Source organism: Crocodylus siamensis, chromosome 1 (genome assembly GCF_052110815.1).
Source record: "Crocodylus siamensis isolate JL-2025a chromosome 1, ASM5211081v1, whole genome shotgun sequence".
NCBI lineage: Eukaryota > Metazoa > Chordata > Crocodylia > Crocodylidae > Crocodylus > Crocodylus siamensis.
In genome coordinates this window covers 106,948,217-106,968,120 of record NC_143395.1, presented here as the reverse complement: position 1 = coordinate 106,968,120, position 19,904 = coordinate 106,948,217, and the positions used below count along the sequence as shown (strand labels likewise).

At 41.7% G+C, this 19,904-nt stretch overlaps 1 protein-coding gene across 2 annotated transcripts in view; it reads left to right on the top strand.

Moving 5' to 3' along the window:
• Nucleotides 1-19,904, top strand: part of MTFR2 (mitochondrial fission regulator 2) — a 22,896-nt gene extending 2,992 nt beyond the window's left edge. Inside the window, exons 2-9 of one of the 2 annotated variants that reach the window (XM_090039948.1) lie at nucleotides 3,292-3,428; nucleotides 4,536-4,670; nucleotides 5,593-5,697; nucleotides 6,117-6,241; nucleotides 8,584-8,789; nucleotides 11,154-11,457; nucleotides 15,174-15,357; nucleotides 18,835-19,904. In XM_090039948.1, coding sequence (XP_089896074.1) covers nucleotides 3,366-3,428; nucleotides 4,536-4,670; nucleotides 5,593-5,697; nucleotides 6,117-6,241; nucleotides 8,584-8,789; nucleotides 11,154-11,457; nucleotides 15,174-15,357; nucleotides 18,835-18,933 — 1,221 coding nt within the window. In that variant the 5' untranslated portion in view covers nucleotides 3,292-3,365 and the 3' untranslated portion in view covers nucleotides 18,934-19,904. The remainder of the gene's footprint in view (nucleotides 1-3,291; nucleotides 3,429-4,535; nucleotides 4,671-5,592; nucleotides 5,698-6,116; nucleotides 6,242-8,583; nucleotides 8,790-11,153; nucleotides 11,458-15,173; nucleotides 15,358-18,834) is intronic. The other variant, XM_090039958.1, reaches the window with a different exon arrangement.

Here is a 19,904-nt window from a genome sequence, read left to right as displayed (position 1 = left end):
CTGTTGGTCATGCATCTGCTAATACACAACAAGGTGTGATTGGCTTTGTTGATGGCCTTGTTGCACTGCTGTCTCATGTTCATCTTGGAGTCAACTATGACTCCAAGATCTCTCTCAGCTGCTGAGGAGGACATCCCCCAACCTGTAGGTGTGCTGGGGATTCCTCCTTCCTAGGTGGAGTACCTTGCATTTATCTTTGTTGAATTGCATCCTGTTACGTTCCGCCCATTGATCTAACCTGTCCAGGTTGGCCTGTAACTGCTCCCTGCCCTCTGATGTATTAACTTTGCCTCATAATTTGGTGTCATCTGCGAACTTGGAGAGGGTGCTCAACACACTCTTGTCCAAATCACTGATGAAGATATTAAATAATACCGGCCCAAGGACCGAACCCTGTGGGACGCCACTGCCCACTTCCTTCTAGGATGAAAATGACCCGTCAACCACCAGTCTCTGGGTGTGGTCCCTAAGCCAGTTAGCCACCCACCTGACTGTGTAGATGTCTACTCCACAGCCCATTAGCTTCCCTAACGGGAGCCTGTGGGAGTAGGGGTAGGTATCATTTACTTAGACTTCAGGAAGGCCTTTGATACAGTATCTCACCCCATACTGGTGAACAAATTAAGAGGCTGTGACTTAGATGATTACACAGTCCGGTGGGTGGCAAATTGGCTGGAGGGTTGTACCCAGAGAGTGGTGGTGGGCGGGTCGGTATTGACCTGGAAGGACGTGGGCAGTGGGGTCCCGCAGGGCTCGGTCCTTGGACCGATACTCTTCAATGTCTTCATCAGTGACTTGGACGAGGGAATGAAGTGTACTTTGTCTAAGTTTGATGATAGTGGGGAGAAGTGGATGATAGTGGGGAGAAGTGGACACACCGGAGGGCAGGAAACAACTACAGGCAGACCTGGACATGTTGGACAAATGGGCAGAAAACAATAGAATGCGATTTAACAAGGAGAAATGCAAAGTGCTGCACCTAGAGAGGAAAAAAACACCTACTGCCTAGAAAATGACTTGCTTGGCAGCATGGAAGCGGAAAGGGATCTCGGAGTCCTAATGGCACTTTATCGTGCATCAGCAGATGCATGAGAAACAGAACCAAAGAGGTGATGCTTCCCTTCTATCGGGTGCTGGTCAGACCGCAGTTGGAATACCGTGTCCAGTTTTTGGTGCCACACTTTAAGAGGGATGTAGATAACCTGGAGAGGGTCCAGAGAAGGGCCACTCATACGGTCAAGGGCTTGCAGGCCAAGCCCTAAGAGGAGAGACTAGGGCACCTGGAACTCTTCAGCCTCCGCAAGAGAAGGTTGAGAGGCGACCTTGCGGCTGCCTATAAATTCATCATGGGGGCACAGAAGGGAATTGGTGAGGCTCTACAGAGGTTACAAGGCCCCTGGAGGTTACAAGAAATAATGGCCATAATTTAGCAGAGAGCAGATTTAGACTGGACATTAGGAAGAACTTCTTCACAGTTACAGTGGCCAAAATCTGGAATGGGCTCACAAGGGAGGTGGTGCTCTCCCCTACCACTACCCTCTTCAAGAGGAGGTTAGTTAGGCATCTGCCTGGGGTCATCTGAACCCACCACTCTTTCGTGCCTGTGCAGGGGGTCAGACTCAATGATCTATTGAGGTCCCTTCCGACCCTAACATCTATGAATTTATGAGAATAGGATGTGAAACTGTGTCGAAGGCCTGCCTAAAATCCAGGTAGATGACATCAGCCTCTGCTCCTGTGTCAAGGCAGTGTGTGACCTGGTCATAAAAGGCTGTAAAGTTTGTCAGGCAGGATCTACCTGGGACAGACCTGTGCTGGTTTCCATTCAGCATCGTTTTCCCTGCTGGGCGTTCACAAATACGCTCTGATGATTTTTTCTAGTATTTTCCCAGGGATAGAGGTAAGACTGACTGGCCTAAAGTTACCCGGCTTCTCCCTTCTCCCCTTCTTAAAAATCAGCACCACATTGGCCTTTTTCCAGTCCTCAGGGACCTGCCCGCGCAGGTTTGTGTTGCCGGGGCAGCAGGAGGGTGAGAAGCAGTGAGGAGGAAGTTTTCCGCCCAGCTCTTCTGCTCCCTGCAGCACTGGGTTGTGGAGGGAAAAGCAAGGCGGTGGGTTGCTCCACCCACCCCACCCGCCTCACAGTTCACCAGTTGCGCCTGGCACATGCACTTCACACACACACACACTTTACAGACTCACACTTCACACACAATTTACACCTTGTCTCACAAGATCAACGTGTAGGACAGCGGGTGACATTTTTCACCCAATGAAGCACATCAGCTGTACTGAGACACACCTGGCTTTTTGGTGTTTCTATCCTAAGATAACATCCTGCCTCACCTTCATTCTGTACTACCTTTTGGTTAAAAGCAAGCAGGCAATTGCCTCCCCTCCCCAATATGGTTGGATAGAGTAAAAGCAAAGCTCTGCCCTGGGATACCTACAGGCTGCTGGTCCCTGATCCTAGTACAGTTTTCATTATCTTGCACAACAGATGTAAATTATATCGAGGCATGCGTTTGTCCAGGCCAAAGATTAATTGCATTGTTGTTAAGACTAATTTGGGGCTTTATATCCAGGTTGTAGCCGTATTGGTCTCAAGACAAAAGCAATCAGGGCTTATGGTAGAAGTGAGATCTTTAATCTAGTTGGTCTAATACAAAATATCATCTCTACCATGAGTCCTGATTGCTTGGGGCTTTATAGTGATTTACAAGGGTACCACATTTAAAATTTTAATTGTATGTGTTTTAATAAACCTAACAGTAGAAAATATTGTAAAATAAGACCCCTTTAGATACATTGTAATACCCTTCATTCCATAATAGGGTGAGAGTGTTGCAGCTTTGATGGTCCAGGAAATATGCGAGAAACAATATTTTTTTGGTAATGTCTTTGTGTAGTTGAGCGGTCCAGTAAATGATATTGCCAAAACCTCTTGCCTCTAGTTTTAAGTAAGACTTAATAATTTTTAATTGATAATAAACCCAATGAATCTTTCTTTCAGATACCTTTACAGAGATGTCCCTTAATTACACCCAGATCCATATAAGTAGTTGAATGCTCTAGTTTTTAGCTCTTGTTAATTTTAAAAGGTGACATGGATCAGGGGGTTAGAGGAGCTGGTAGTACATTTAAGGGACTAGCGCTTTAATGTTCAGGTTCTTCAGCTGCTTTCTGAGGCTTGAGTCTATTTTAAATTGAATTTGGGTTTGTGATGTATTTGTTTGGGGTTTTCCTTCTTTTCTTTTTCAGTTTTGTAGTGATGACTTCTTATATTTTCAGTTCTAGAATAGGTATTCTCAATTCTTCCAGGGTACATATAAGACTAATGCTTGAATTCTAAAACTACTCTGTAAATGGCTCTGCTGCTGAATTTCCTAAGACAACTGCTAGAATACTTTGGCTTACCAGCTGATGAGGTAAGAATATATGATATAAAGGGTATCTTTTTATTTTGTGGGTGTTCTATTAAAATGGAATTCAGATTAATAAGAATTTCAAGCAATTCAAGTTCTGCCATTTAGTTGACTGTTATCTTTAAACTCCTCTAGTCAAAATTACTAAAGAGCTATACCATTCATTCATCCACAGTCCCTCAAACCTGTCACTATTGATAAGATAAAAGATTTGCCTGTACTGACTTAATTATACCCAAGTATCTGTATCCAAGCAGAGTTTTATTGGTATAACTATATTCATATACAATGTAGTTTTACATATATACAATAAAAGCTGTGTTAACCGGCACTTTATTAACCGGCACGCTGGTTGATGCCAGGCGACGCGGCAAAAAGGAAACCAGAAGTGGGACTTCTGGTTTTGTTGAATCCCACAGCCCCGGGGGAAACCAGCCTGTGTGGGGTAAAGCAGCCTCTCCCTTTTCCCCGGCATGCCAGCGGAGGGGTGGCATGGTTAATCTGAGATGTGGCTGTCCTGGACACGGCGGGAGGGGCGTCTTTGCCTGACCAGGCAAAGTTGCTTCTCAGATAACTGGCACTCCCCATTTCCTATGGGTGCTGGATAACGGAGCTTTTGCTGTAATTATGGTTGTTTAAATACATGTACATTTAATAATTTAACCTATTTTTATATACTTCACCTTCAGGTATCAGCTAGTATGTAAAAATTTGCCAATAGCAATGAGTTGATTCTGCTAGAGACCTTGAAAATGAGGCACAGAGTGCACGCATTCCAGTGGATTTCAGTAAGAACTGCAGGGGCTTACCACCTCAATGTTAGGACAATAGACCCAAGAAAATCTACATCATTTCAGCTCTTGCTAGTTTGCCCTATGCTGAATATTTCCAGTAGCACCACAAATCACAGTTGTAAAAAATGCTAAGCACCTGTAAGTTCTTTTCAAATCTGCCCAAATTTAGATCACAATATTTGTATCATTGTATGTTCCACACTGGTGGGACTTCAACTTTAGAAAAATGCTAGTGTAGATATAACCATACTAAGAAATTTTGTTTTTGTGTGCGTTTTACACATCCTTAAAGTTCTCCCATCTTCTCTTTTGGCAGGCCATGCCTCTGTGGGTAGCTTGTCTAGACCGTGCCAGAACCAGCCATCTGATTGACACCTGTTTTCCTCCAACATCCTTTTCAAGGAGGTATTTCCATCATATGCATACTATCATCAGGAAATATCAGTTGAAGGTATCTTAAATGTCTTAAGTTATTTTTCTTGTTGCCTCATCCCCCTTCACACTGTTGTTAGTAGTTTATATGTATCCAAGAATAGGCTATATTGACCCATTTAACGCTGGGGTCTGCAACCTATGGTCTTTGGGTTGGAGTTGACTCAAGGAACCATTGCATCTGGCTCGTGAATATGGGCACTCTGCTCATGCCTCCACAGGCAGAAGTGCCCGCTCTAGGTGGGCCTTAGGATCCACCCTCCACTCTGAGGTGAGTCACTCTAGCCTGCACCAGGAAAGGTTGCCTACTACTAACTTGATGGGGTTCTGTCCAAACCTTTTCTTCAACAGACTTTCCAAGATAACCCCCAAGCTAGGATGTTTGGTTATTCTTCTTCCTTTGGCTTTCATGTTATTCTTAGGGTATGGACAAGTGTAGGCTCAGAGTGATTTCAAAAGGACAGAGGGAGCTGCTGCCCAGGAGTATGCAGCAGCTGTTACTGTTACGTGTGTATGATCCTGCAATGATACAAGTGAACTAAATGGCCCTAACTTCCATCCTGGTGGAAGCAGGTTTAAAGTTGGAGTGGTTTTGCTACACTTGTATTGCTACCAGCTCATTTACACACAACAATTATAGCAGTAGCACCCTCTCCTCTTTTGAAGCTGCTCCAAGTGGATGTTTGCCCATACCCTTAGAATGCATCTGTCATAATATATTGTCTTTATCTCCAGCACCTGGGAGCTGTGGAATCAGGTCTGAAAGTGAAATGCTCTTCAGGCCATTTCTAAATATTGATTTTGTTATGGAATCAAAAAGTGTTGGTGGGCCAATCTAGTATGTAAAATTCAGATCATATGTGGCATTACTTTGTGAATTTGAAAATTTCACTTTTAAGATTTTTTGATTTAGACTGTCAGATTTCTTTCTTTTGCTTTAGATTATATTGGTTTGGCAAAAAAAGGAGTATGGATCTACTCAAAGCATTGTTCGTAAGCTTGGGACAATTCTCTCTTTACAACCTTGTCCAAGACCTCACTTGCAGGTAAGTGGGTTATTGCTGTACTAATCTTCTGCTTTCTTAAATAATTCAGTGTTAAGTGAAATAATAGCTTTTCTGGTCTTGACCATGGTGTATTGCATCTTTCTGTTCACTGTCTTTTCATTTAACTGAATCTATCGTTTAGATTTAGATCATTTAGTCTAGTCCATGGAGCTGTCATCTGGCCATTGGATTGCACACAGGTCCAGATATTTAGCTGCAGGGGAGTGGTGGCAGCATTAATTATCATCATAAATGCTAGTCATGACAATAAATACAACCACCAGTGCATGGCTTGGTCTATGGCCCCAGCACCACTTACATGGCCTGCAGGGCTGGTTTGGTTGAGCACCACTGATTAAAGCTAAATTTTAGTCATGCATCACAACTTCTTTTTTTTGTTGTCGTTTTTTTTTTTCCAGCTGGTTCAAGATGTGCTTCCCTTGGATTATGATGCGCAAAGTACAACTCCAACTCTTGTAGTTCCATCTCTGGGTGATATCTTGTGGGTGGCAAATGATGAGGGACAAGCTTCTACTAGATTTAGGCAAGTAAAGCCTTTGTACTTTTGTTGGAAATGATGTGTTGGGCCCATAACCTTTGGTACTGAGAATTTTCTGGCTCTGACTGAGCATTCGAAGGTAGTGCTTCCTTTATTTTTCAGTGGTGCTTACCTACCCTTTGCTTAACACTTTATGGCATGCACCTATTCAGAATTGTTTTATTTTGCGGTTTTGCCTCCTCTTTCTGTCCACATATCTGTTTCATTCGCTAAAGCTTTGTAGAGATATGTGGAAACCCGATAATCAAACACTCCCATGAGATTATCCTTTTCTACCTCACTTTAGGTAATAAAGACCTTTATAGATGAGAAAGCTGAGGCAAAAATGTTGAAGGATCCATGTTAACTTAAAATACAGGTTTTTTGGGCCACTATTGTTACAAGTAAATCTCTAAGATTATTATGGCTGCCAGGGAAATGAAGTTTATCTATTCTTAAAGTTTATTTTGTGTATAGTCTGTTTGAAGATTTTCTTTAATTTAATTTCCTCTACTTTTACAAAAGGAAAATATGATTGTACAATGACAAATTATGAGGACTTTTAGTGCAGGTGTTGTTTATGTAGTTACTTTTAATTCCAAAAAACGCTGTTGGCTCTGGCCCTTTATATGATTCCTCCAGGCTCACTTAGGGACTGGGTGTGCCTAAATGAAGATTAGAAGTTCTTACTGCCTTGTGTTCTCAGGTCACTGCCTATACCTCAGTTAAAACTTAGCATCTGCAAACCTAGTTTATATTGGCATGGATTTGTGTTCTGATTTTGGCCCTGGTTGTTGATGTGAAACTGCAAGAGGCATAGAGTTCAAACCTGCCTGTATTAGGTTAGTGGAAGAATGACTGCATCTTTAATCATCTTTTACCATGCTATTCAAGTTCTTACTGGTCTGTCTTGCTTTCCACAGAAAAGCCTCAATAACTGAAAAACTGAGAGAGAGAAATTGCTAGTTAAGTGGCTTGTCTTTGTGTTTCTTGACTGGTGCTATTCTTGTCATGCTCCAGTTTACCAGTTTATCGTTTTCCCTATTCTGGCTCTGTGGACTGCTCATAGGAAGCACTGCATCCATATTTCCTCCTCATGGGGAAATCTGGTAAGCAAGATCATATATGTCCTAGGAGGACAGGGAAAAGGAAAATAATATTGCATGCTTGGTTGAAGTGAAACAATAAATTCCATGGCATCTTGGTAAATGCTGAGTTTCTTGGCTGTAAAATCTCCTAGGCCCTGGTTGAGGTGAATGAGGCTAATCTCATCTCTCATTTGTTTCAGGTTCTTTGAACATAGGATAATAATAGCTGCATCATTTTACACTTTTATTTGATATTTCAAGCTTATTTCCACAACCATGAAGTTTAGAAATATCATGTTTAAATTTTAAAGCTGAGATTCTATAGCAGTTTTGTGGCAAGGGGCAAGTTCTGCAGTCATGACAAAGATAAGATCCTATGTATTAGGGAACCAGGTGCCCATTTGCTTATTAAAAACTGTAATTGAAAAGTTCCATATAAATGCTCTCAAAAGTATATTTTGGCAAGGTGGTCACTTTTCTGTAGCCCATCATTTAATAATGTACCTTTTAAGAAAGGAACTTTCCTCTATTTGGTCCCCAACAGTTGAATCCCTCAAAAAAAATCATCCTATACACGTGAAATCCATGGTCCTTTTTTTTTTTTAAGCTAATATGATCTGGATGAACTTTGTAAGAGCAAAGTCTTAGGGAAATATGAGTAAAAATTAAGTTTCTTTGTCTCAAATAAAACATGGTCTAGATATTTGGAAATAGTTTCAGTTAGGAGTCGTTGATAGTATCTAGAGACTATGAATGTTTTTAATGAAGAATTAAAGGTGTTGTGTTTCAGTTTTTCATTTGAGGGATATAGGAACATTCTATTAGCACCCAGCAAATTTATCAAAATGTACTGACAATCTTATGGTACTTCTTACATCTGTCCCTGTGCTACATAAGGTTCCTTTTGTTTTGCAGAGTTTGTTAGTTTTCTTGGTAGGAAACTTTCTTCTTCATACAGCCTGATGAGAAGTCACTTGTTTCTGCATTATTGCACTGTTTCTGGTACAAACCCAATTATTTGAGGGATACAGCAAGTGACTTGATAGGACTTTAAAAATACTTTAAAATGCTTAAAAAGAAATAGTGTAATATAAAAGATTTTGTAGATGGACATCAAAACCTGGTGCTGTTGCCAGTAGTTTATGATCTCAGTTCTTAGTGCTAGTAACAGTGCACTTATCCCAAAAGGTAAAATAATTAAGTTATAAGTAAAACTGTTAGCATTCAGTTGAAGTTTTTAAGTACATTTTTATTCTCTAGGGCTGAATCATGGGGAAAGAAAAAAAGTGCAGTTCACCATAACGTGCCTCCAACTACAGCTTCTATGCCAACTGTTCCAAAGAATAGAGGACAAGACAATTTTGTGAATGAAGAAGCAATAAAAAAAATTTCTGCGCTTGAAGATGAATTAACCCTTCTTCGTGCTCAGATTGCTGCAATTGTTGCAGCACAGGGATCAAGACACGGTAATCAATTAGAGGTGCACCAATAAATACATCAGTCCATATTGTATCAGCACTGATAAAAGGAAAATTGATATTATTGGGAATCAACTTTTTTTTTGGCTGATGTGACTGATAATGTCACTGAGAAATGCTGTGTGCACGCTCACAGCTGTAGCATCCATGCAACTGGAATGCATCCTGGCAGGTTGGAGAGCAGAGTCTGGTTGGTAAGTTTGTGTGGGGGGGTAGGGGTGTGGAGGAGGGGAGGAGCATGGTGCAGGAGATCGAGGCCCCATGGTGAGGGAGGGAGTGGGACTGGGCCAGAAGCAGGCTCTGCACAACTGGGGCGGGGCACGGGATGAGACGGAGCCGCAGAAGGCTCATCCAGTGGGTGGGAGGGCGGGTCCTGCCACTGCGTGCACCCCCAAGGGAGGCATGGGGAAGCACATGTCCCCCAGATCTGTGCATGGAGTGAGGGCAGGTTGCACACTCAGGGCCAGGGCTGTGTTAGCATCTTCCCAGCAGAGGGGATGAGCTGGAACTGCACTTGGGGCAGACGGCAGCAGCTCTGGGAGGGGGGCTATGGTGAATTTTGAGGTGGCCCAGAACCCCACCAGGAAAAGTTTGGCACAGTTCTGGCCCTGAGTGTGCAGTGGGCAGCCTGCCCTGCCCTGTGCAGATCTGGGGAGCACGTGCCCTCCATGCCTCCCCCCAGAAGTGTGCAGTGGCAGGAGCTGTCCCCCTCCCGCCCCACCCTGGCTGTGCAGCCCCTGCCCCAGCTCCAGCCTCACTCCCTTTCTCACTGTGGGGGTTGCGATCTGTCCCCCACACACACACACAACCCTTCTTTCCTCCACACCCCTTCTACCCCCACAGACTTACTGGCCAGATGCTGCTTTCCAAGCTGCCAGGCAGCATATCAGCAATTGGATCGGTATAGGCTGATATGGCTGATCAATAATTGGCCATCAGTACCGGCCCAAAACATATTTATCAGTGCACCAATATACAGATTGATTTTTGTCTAAACGTTTCATAAATTAAATTAACAGTATGTTAAGTGTAATGTCTTGTGTCATTTTTCTGATGAATTCAGAATTTTTTTGATGTATTCAGAAATTTATGAATTCACCTTTCTCAGAGTTTCTCTACTTTGCAACTTGTTTGTCATATTCTAGTTGATTTAAATAGTTTTTTGTTCTGAGATATGCATTTAGAATAGGGGTCTTCAACCTGTGGCCCATGGGCCAAATCTGACCTTTGGCTCCACATGTTATCTGGCCTTTAGGGCTCCCCATGGGTCTGGAAATTTGGCAACATAAGTGGCCACCACTCCCCTACTGCCAGATTTCCAAACTCATGGAGAACTCCAGGCCTTGCATGCTGGACAATCCATGATCCAATCCCAACACACCAGGGGCAGTGCTGGGCCCCTGGGTCCCAATCCCGGCAGGCAGACTGACCCAGTGCCACTTGTGGCCCACGGTGCCAAAAAGTTGAGTATCACTGATTTAGAATATATGTACCACTGTACTTTCACATGGGAGATATGGTTCATTTCCAGTACCAAATATCATGGATTGCCTATATAGAAACCTTTAATAATAGAGGAAGCTAATAGCAATCCTGTGTCTAAGCTCTCTAATAGTCTGCATTCTAAAATATTCTTGTTACTTTTTCTTTTTTTCACCCCCTCCACTGTTTGCAGTAGGCTTTTATAATTTGGGAGGAAGAAAGTCTTCAGGATAGAGAAGTTCCTCTTCTTTCTTGTGTGAAATTCTGTTGAGGTTTAGATGAATTATACATTTTTCATTGTCATTTCCCTTCTTTTGTACTGGTCAGGAAAAATGTGGCATGCTGCCAAAGTAACTGAACAAAAACATTCTAAGGAAGTGGATCTATGTTTAGCAGCAACAGATAATGCAGTTGATATTTCTAGGAGCTACTGGATCACCAAAGAAGTAGGGAGGATGTGGAAGAGTTGTTTGGACATTGTGTATCTCCACTGTAATGGCGTTTTCTTAATTATATGGTCACATGCTGTTTTTTCCCCTGTGCCACCCAACTTTACTCAGTGTAAAGACACGGTGATACCAGTAGGCAGAATTGAGGTTGCATAAGAAAACCTGAGTTTGTTGCTTCTTAAGGGGATTCGCTTGGAAGCCTAAATAATTTTCCTTAAGTTTTTATTTTTTTGTAATTATTTATAAAAGCACCATAATGACTATGTTCTGTTAGGTGTTTGTCAGACATTTAAGATAGAACAGTCCATTCTAGATCAGAATCTTATATTTATTACAGAGCTACTCTTAACTTGGCTTGGGGTTTTTTTGTTTGTTTTTTGTTCTTATTGTAAAAAAATAACGCTTAATTTTATTATAATAGGTTCAGAAGCCTCAAATACATTTGCCACTCCAGATGAATCTTACCCACTGCCAACCATGACTTCTACACCACTGTCCATCTTGCCAGGTCACTTTGCAATTCCTTCACCTCCACTTCCACCACCCCCACCTCCCTCTGGCTTTGATGTCAGTAATTCGGCAATTGAGCTTATAAAACAACGTCGTGCTGCAAGGAAGACAGCAACAATTATTGATGATACTGAACATCAGAGAAATAAATGTGTCCCTAGTATGATGGATGTTTTGAAGGACCTAAACAAGGTCCAATTGCGAACTGTTGAGAGGTAGGTTGAGGTTAAATGTATATTCAGTAGTAAGACAACAATATGTCAATACCATGTTATTTCAGTAACAACAGATAACACTGAGATAAAAACTTTGGTTTAGGCCAGCTACTTCTGGCAACACTATAAACTGGTAGGTTTTTATTTAAAGGTTTTCTTTGTGATAGCTTTTGAACAGGCAATACTTACCTTACGGAGTGCTAGATCTTTGCTGACTAAAAGTACAAAATGAAAATGTGTTGCCTATAAAACAGAACATCACCTAATTTAAAACTGTGTAGGTACATCAGTTGTTTTTTTTCCCCCCTCAATTGTTTTTCTTTTGAGGTTGGGGCTATCTGGAGTTCACTTATAATAAAATTGGCTGAACATTCAGGGAAACGGATCTGAAAAAATAAACTTTTGGGTTCATTGTAAAGGACGTGTCCTTGGGGAAGTATTGGAAAACTAACAGTTAGTACATCCAAAATATACTAGTGCTATCTTTGAAGTTTTCAAAATACAGCATATGTGTGTAACTGAAGATTTTTACTGAAACTAGACTCCAGTTCAACAATACATTTTTAATGTTGTGATTTTTTATGGAAATGTTTGACATGATCACAAAGTGAATAATAATTTAATATCCTGGATTCAGTGCCAGACTGTCATTTGTGATACACCAGAAGTTCAGAAAAAGCGTTTAATTTGTTAAGTAAAAATATACTTTTAAAGAAGTAGAATACCTTCTAAATAGGTAGACACTGGAGAAAAACTTGTTTAATATATATAAAAGAATAGCTAAATCCTGTACGTTAAAGTCAATAGTTTTTAATAGTACCAGGATTTTCTTCAAGCATATTTTGATACCGTTCCTTTATTTCAGTTTCATATAAATAATAGGATGAAAATTATTGTGGGCAGATTTTATAACATTAATGGGCTTTGAATGCCTGATTGTATTTATCCAACTCATTGGTGCAAAATGCTATAAACTTTTAGTGCTATTTACTACTGCAAACTTTGCCTACAGTCTCTAAGAACAAAGTTTTAGGCTGATTTGAGGTGCTGTTTTGATTCAGCGGAGATTTGGCTCGATTCAGCGGCCAAATCTCCGAATCCAAATTGAATCGGGAGACCCTTTAATCTCTCTGAATTGAATTGGAACCCTCTGAATCGATTCGGAGAGATTTGGTGATTTGGCCAAAGACACAGCTTTAAATGTTTTTTCTACATACCTCAAGGTACCAGGCTGCTCGTGAACACCAAGATGGTGGGGCGGATGAAGTGTCCCACGGGAGTGCAGGGGGATCCCAAGAGCTCTTGGCAGTTGACCAGGAAGTGGACCAGAAGCCCTTCTGGTCCACTTCTGGGTCTGCTGCAGAGTGTGGGGGGTCCCATCCCCCCCAGCTTGGTGACTGGTGCCTGTGTCTGAGGGGAGCACCTGGGTCTCCCCTGCGGCTAATCGCCGATCTGGAGGGGTGTGAAGGGGGGTCCGCCTTTGAGCACATGGGGGGGGTCCCCAGTGCTGCTATGGGATGCTCCATCTGCCCCACCATCTCAGCATTCATGAGCCATGCCTGGTATTTTGAGGTATGTAGAAAAAGCATTTAAAGCTGTGTCTGTGGCTGAATCTCTGATTCTCAGAATCAGCATTGAATCTTCAGATTCAGCTGAATCGAACCAGGACAGTGATCCAAATCAACTAATCAAATCACTGTCCCCCCAAATCGGGCTGAATCTGAATCGAATACGACCCGCTTCACACACCCCTACTATTTATACCTTTTATCTAATGACTGTAGTGCAAAATTAATTCTATAGGGAATGCCCTCATCACTGGCTATAAAGTCATGTTCACTTCATGGTCCAATGAATGTCACATTGCTTTGGGCATGGCAACACACATTCAACAGAAGTAGAGTAAGCCTAGTGCCTGGTAGTTAGTGAAGTGTGGTGCCTCCTCAGGTTTCCAGGTGCCTTTAATTCATGCCTGTCACTTCCCAGGCAAATATTTTGGCCCCTACAGTCTGTCCTTGAACGAAAGGGCTGTGGCTTCCCTTTTTTTTGTTGCACTCAATTAGGTCAGTGTGCTTTAGCTACAATCTGACAATGCTTGCAGACAATTTTGCTGAGAAAAAAATGTGCCTACAGACTCTAAATTGTTAGGGTGGTGCTTTTTAGGGGTGTGCAAAACAGACTGCATTCAATTCGGACTTGGATTTGGCCTGAATCAGGGACAGTGATTGCATTTGTTGATTTGGATCATGGTCCCTGCATTTGTTGATTTGGATCATGGTCCCTGGCTGAACCCAAATCTGAAGATTCAGTACTGATTTGGAGAATCAGCAATTCGGGCATAGACACAGCTTTAAATGTTTTTTCTACATACCTTGAGGTAAAAGGCATGGCTCATGAATGCTGCAATGCTGGGGCAGATGGACTGGAAGTGCTTCTGGTCTACTTCCGGGTCTGCTCCTGAGCGCTCTGGGGACCCCTCTGTGCTCCTGTGGGATGTTCCATCTGACCCAGCCTCACAGCATTCATGAGCTGCCTGGTACCTTGAGGTATGTAGAAAAAACATTTAAAGCTCTGTCGGTGTCCGAATTGCTGAATCTTTCCAAATCGATTTGGAGGGTTCCAATTTGATTCGGGAAGATTAAAGGGTCTCTTGATTCGATTTGGATTTGGAGATTTGGCCACCGAATCAGGCTGAATCTCTGCTGAATTGAATCGGGGACCAAAGCTTCACACAGCCCCTAGTGCTTTTTCCTTTAGGTGCCTGCTCTTGGATGCCTAACTTCTGCCTAAGTTGCACTTTGGGCAGCTAAGTGTGTGCATGTGTATGGGTGTGTGTGTTTATGTGTATGGAGGTTGGAGGAGGAGCGAGTCTATTTATTTATTTACTGACTTATTTCAGTCTGGTCCCAAAGAACTAAGTTGAATAAAGCAATAATAATTTTTCTGAATTTGAATGAGAAGTCATTTGTAAATAGACACTGTTTCCAACTTAAGTTGGGGTATTTGGATATGTACTTGGGATGAAAACAGTCTTTATATCTGTGCTCATCTGGTGCCCTGTTGTTGTTTAAAGAGTTTTTGTTGAAATGTTTTGCAGATGGGGTCTTCTGTGGCCAAAGGGATAACTATTACATTTTGTGGCATTTTTTATAATTGTGATAGAAGTCTTTACTAGGCTTCACAATAATAAAGTCTGTTGTGAAACTTTACATCTTTTTTTTTTTTTTACCTCTGGGAGTGTGCATGTAGGCCAGTTTTTTTATTTGTAAAAATTAGATGCATCACAGACCATTTAATGAGCATTAAATCAAGTTTTATTTACTAAAATGCATGTGATAGAATCTGGCAATACAGGTCTCACATTACTGTATTTTGACAATTAAACTGCTTTTATAATTCTATTTTTAGAACCTAAGCACAGTAGTATAATCTAGAATAAAGAAACAATATCAAATACATTTGAAGGATTTAGTTGTGACTTTGAAGCTGATAATTTTTTGTATAATTCTTGGATTTGTTGTATTCTTGTTTGGACTTAGAGTAATTTCTGAACACTATGAGTCATGTTATTTGCAAAATTACACTTCTATATACTTCCTTTTGTGTCTGAAATAGATATTAGTGGATTCCTGCATGCCTACCCAAGCTGTAGGGAGACATGCTAGGGTAATGGGTGATTTAATATTTTGGCTGTGCTTTGTCTTCTGCTCTGGTAGGTCACCAGGTGGTACTCCTCTTCCTAGGACAAAAAAAAGGCGGAGTTTGCCGTTGGATCCAGTATCTTTACTCACTCGGGCTCTAAAACAGAAATTTGCACATCAAAATTATGATGATGATTCATCAGACAAAGAAAACAGATCTTTTGATGCCTCTCCATTTTCCAGTCCAGAAGCCCCAATGGTATGCTTTATATGTAACCCTCCTCCAAAGCTCCTCCATGCTTGTAATGACCATTTCCTATTATTTACACAAATGAGTTGTGGGCCCTTTGGGTGAATGTTGGTATGGCCTATTCTCTGGAGTAGTAGAAAACTAATCACTAGAGACAAAGACATTGCACCATGGCCGAAAGGGACCTGGATTGACCACCGCACGAACATGAGCCGTCAGTGTGAGGTGGTGGTCAGCAGGGCAAACAACATGCTGGGATGCATCAACCGATGCATCTCGTGTAAAACTAAGGAAGTGATACTCCTGCTCAACACTGGTGAGACCGCAGCTGGAGTACTGCGTCCAGTTCTGGGCACCGCACTTCAATAAGGATGTGGAAAAACTTGATAGGGTCCAGAAAAGAGCCTCCCGTATGATCAGGGAGTTGCAAGGCAAGCCATATGAGGAGAGGCTGAGGGACCTGGGCCTCTTTAGCCTAAAGAAGAGAAGATTGAGAGGGGACTTGATAGCAGCTTACCACTATATCAGGAGTGCATCAGGAGCTCGGTGAACAGCTGTTCACTAGGACACCCCCAGGGAAGGCCAGGACCAATGGATACAAGCTCCTGGAAGGCTGCTTCAGGCTCAATTCCAGGAAAATCTCCTTTACAGTCAGGGTGTCCAGACTGTGGAATAAACTCCCTCCAGAGGTGGTGCAGTCACGTACTCTGGAGTTTATCAAGAGGAGACTAGACAGTCACCTTGCTGGGGTCACTTGACCTCAGTCGTCTTCCTGCTGAGAGACGGGGGGGCTGGATCTGATGATCTGCAAGGTCCCTTCCAGCCCCTAACAATCTATGAATCTATGACATAGCTTGTGAGTGTATTTAACTAACATGGGATGTAGAAAAGATGACAATAGAACTATAGGGGGCCTGTTTTGCTAAAATCTAGAAAGACGGACTAGGCATCTGAATATAATGACCAAAAGCTGACTACTTATTTTTAAAATCTGTGTTAACTTCATGAAGTGAAGTCATAGTATAAATACGAATGCTGTGGTAGTACTGGGAAAGTGTGATTTTAGTGTTTAGTAGGTAACAAACAACAGTAATTTTAAAGGGACAGGACATCTGTCTTTAATCACAGGAGGTAAGTGATTTCTCCACTCAAGTCAACTATCTTTTTTTTTTAACCTAAACTTAAACATATTTATTGTCAGGAGCAAGATAAAAGAGTGAATTCCTCATTTCAAAATGCAAATTAACTGGTTTATGTCTATAGACAGTTTTGCTTATTGACACATTTGATCTTGAACCAAATGAACAAATAATTGAGTTTGCATATGTGACACATTTAAAGTAATTTTTAGTGAAAAATAACAGTTTCAGCAGCTAGTTCTTACTGTGTTTCATTCGAGAGCAATGTCTGTTCATGTTTAATACTCCCAGAAAAGAAAAATAAGTTAGTAATTACCTTTTAAGCTGTTCATGGAAAAAATCTACAACTTAGTAAGACAACTACAGCCAACTTTAACTAACAATTTCCTTCTTCAAATAAACAATTGAAACTTTGCCCTGAATGTACTCTTCTGGATAGAATTTCTCTTTTATCCAGGAGTTCACTACTTGATACTGAAAGTAAGAAGGGAAAAATTTAAATGTAGAACTAAAATAATCAATGCTACTGTTAAGTAGGGGTGCACCAATAGAGATTTTTGGGGACGATATTGATAGCTGATTTTTAAGGAATCATATTGGCTGATACTGATCCAATTCCCGATACCAGCCTGGCAGCTTGGAGAACTGCATGAAGGTGGGAAGTCTGGTGTGGTGGTAGGAGAGGGGGAAGGGAGGGGTGTGGGGGGGCAGATCAAAGCCCCCATGCTCAGGAAGGAGTATGACTGGGGCAAGCGCTGTCCAGCTGGGGCGGGACAGGTGTGGGTGGAGCTGTGGTTTGTGGGGGAGAGGGGGAGGCTGCTTCCGCCGCTGTGCACTGCTTGTTTGGGAGCCACTGGTCTGGTGCTCGCTTGCTTGTCTGGTGACTCCCACTGCTACTGCCGCCGCTCATCGGGGATGAGGGGGAATGACATGTGCCCCATGATCTGTGTAGGGTGGGGCAGGGCAGGCTGGGAAGAGCCCCGTGCAGCCCCAGCCCTGCCCTGCCCTGCCCTACCCTACCCTACCCTGCTTAAGTTGTAGATCAGGGGTACATGCCCCCACCATGCCCTCCTGGATCAGTGGCAGGAGCAGTGGCAGGAGCTGCTGGGCAAATGCTGGACCAGTGGCTGCCAAGTGAGTGGCACATAGTGACCCCATAGTGATGGGAGCCACCTCCCGCCCCCTCCCTGCGCCCCAGGGGGGTTGCATCCGGGGTTGGCAACGTGTGGCCTGGATCTGACCTACAGAGCCATTGGATATGGAGGTTCTCACCCCTATGATAGGTAGGTGGTGGTAAGAAGCAGCAGCAATATTTGGGTCCTAGTGCTGGCCCCCTTGGATCTGCTGCCAAAAAACATTGCCAACCATTGCCCTACGTGATGTTTTGGTTTCGGTAATCTGTTTTTAAGTCTCAGTGAGAGAAATATTATCTACAGGATCCAAAACCTGTTGGTGAAATCTAGAAGTTCCTCTGCAGCCGTCATCATATTGATGGTTAGCTAGCTGAGTGAAAAGGACTGATGTACTAGTTTTCTAATTATAAGAATTCTCATGGAGACTAGATCCATATTTGCATCTCCTATCATCATTTTTTCTTTTCTGAAGTTTGTAGTGATATGCAGTTTTAATCAAACCATATCCATACTTCTTATATTCAATAAGAAATTCTACAGCAAGGCACTAAACTTAAACACAACTGAGCAAAATTAAATACTATTGCTACAGTCTCAGCAGAATATTATAGTCAGTATAAAAAAATAAAAAGATAAACTGGAACTTGCTACAATAAAATCAGCCACTTAATTCAGAAACTTCAGATGTTTTTCTTTACGTAAGCAACACAGCCAGTTCAGTGTATTAGAGGGTCATAATTTGAAGGTCACCCGAAACAAGTCGTGTCAAACTGATGGAAAATTGTGGACAAAAATCAGAGAAAAGATGGAAAGAGTTATATTCAGAATCTTACCAGCAGCCAGATCAGCATTAGTTGTTTGTATATGCATGTGACATTTCTGAATTGGTCTGGTCAATTTTTTTCTGTTGCTGGAAAGGCAAGCAAATATTTTAATTTATCTGTATTGAAGTCAGGTACTGAAGAATGAGAGGTGGTTTTTTTAGACTGAAGAGCTTGGCTGCGAGGTTTCTAATTAGAAATGCTGTCTTGTGTTTGAGGAATAAATGTACTTAAAGTTATTGCTAATGTAATAATTTATTTTCCTTAAGTTGTGGGAAGAGTGCAGCAGCCAGCCCTTCAAATGTCCAGTATCTTTATATTGAAAACTTCCCTTTTGCTATTCAATTATGAGTTGTCTAAAAATATTTATTTAAAATACTTTCTCTTTTAAAGGTTGGACGTCACGTTTTGAAGCCAAATATAAAGAATAACTTTACTGGAGCTAAGGAACTAAAACAGGTGTCAACACTGAAAGCAAGATCACACATTTAACAGGTGCAGCTCTCCTGGGAGAAATGAACTAACACATATACTTTAGAGTGGTGGGACCACTTCAGCTATTTGTTGGAAAACATGTCCCAAGATATAGCAATCCGGAATACTTGGAGCTAGGGCTTGTACAACTACTATTTTCTTTTCATTAGAGTGTCCCAACAGCCAAGATTCTGAAGGTGTTGTTTGCTTTTATAATAAATAAAGCATTTAGCTACATATAGCTACAACGCAGTGTGTTCAAAGCTATGCTATTAGATGCTTGGAGTGAGAAACCTGTGGAAGTAGATCATGTGCAAAAAGACTGTATTTTTCTTGGTATGGAAGCTGAAACATGGCAGCTCAGAAACAATATGACTAGATGAAGAAATTAAGATCGACAGGTTTATACCATGGTAGTCATTACTTTTCTTTCATCAGTCAGATGCAATGTATCCTTGAGTCTCCTTGTTGCTCGCTTAAGCAATTCTGTTTTTATGTGGAATGCTGTTTCCTAATTTATTATGGGTAAATGAAGAAACTTATGTCTCCATAATTTGTAGAGGCAGTTTTTCTTGTTTAAAGTTAGATTTGGGCTTGATGTTCACTGCCTGAAACGTGAGAGTTGTGTTCTGTGTTTAAAGAAGCTCTGGAGAGATTTCTATTTGCACAAGCATAGTCTAAACACATTATGGAAACTATGCTGTCTTCCCCTTTTGCTTGTTTCTATTTGGTTGACATTTTGTTGTGAGAGCCTATACAATAAATGTTACTTTGTCATTGGTGTGTGTATGATTGTCCTCTACATCCATTCAAACTTTGTTTGTCTCTTCACAGTTCACAAAAAATTGGACAACTTTTATTAAGTTAAATGCATCATCTAAAAGACAGAAAAAAGCAAAAAAGCTTGTTCTGAAATGTGAGAGAGACTTCTGTTGGAACACTTGGGAAGGGGATATCTTATCCATACATTCAATAAGGCCTATATTGTA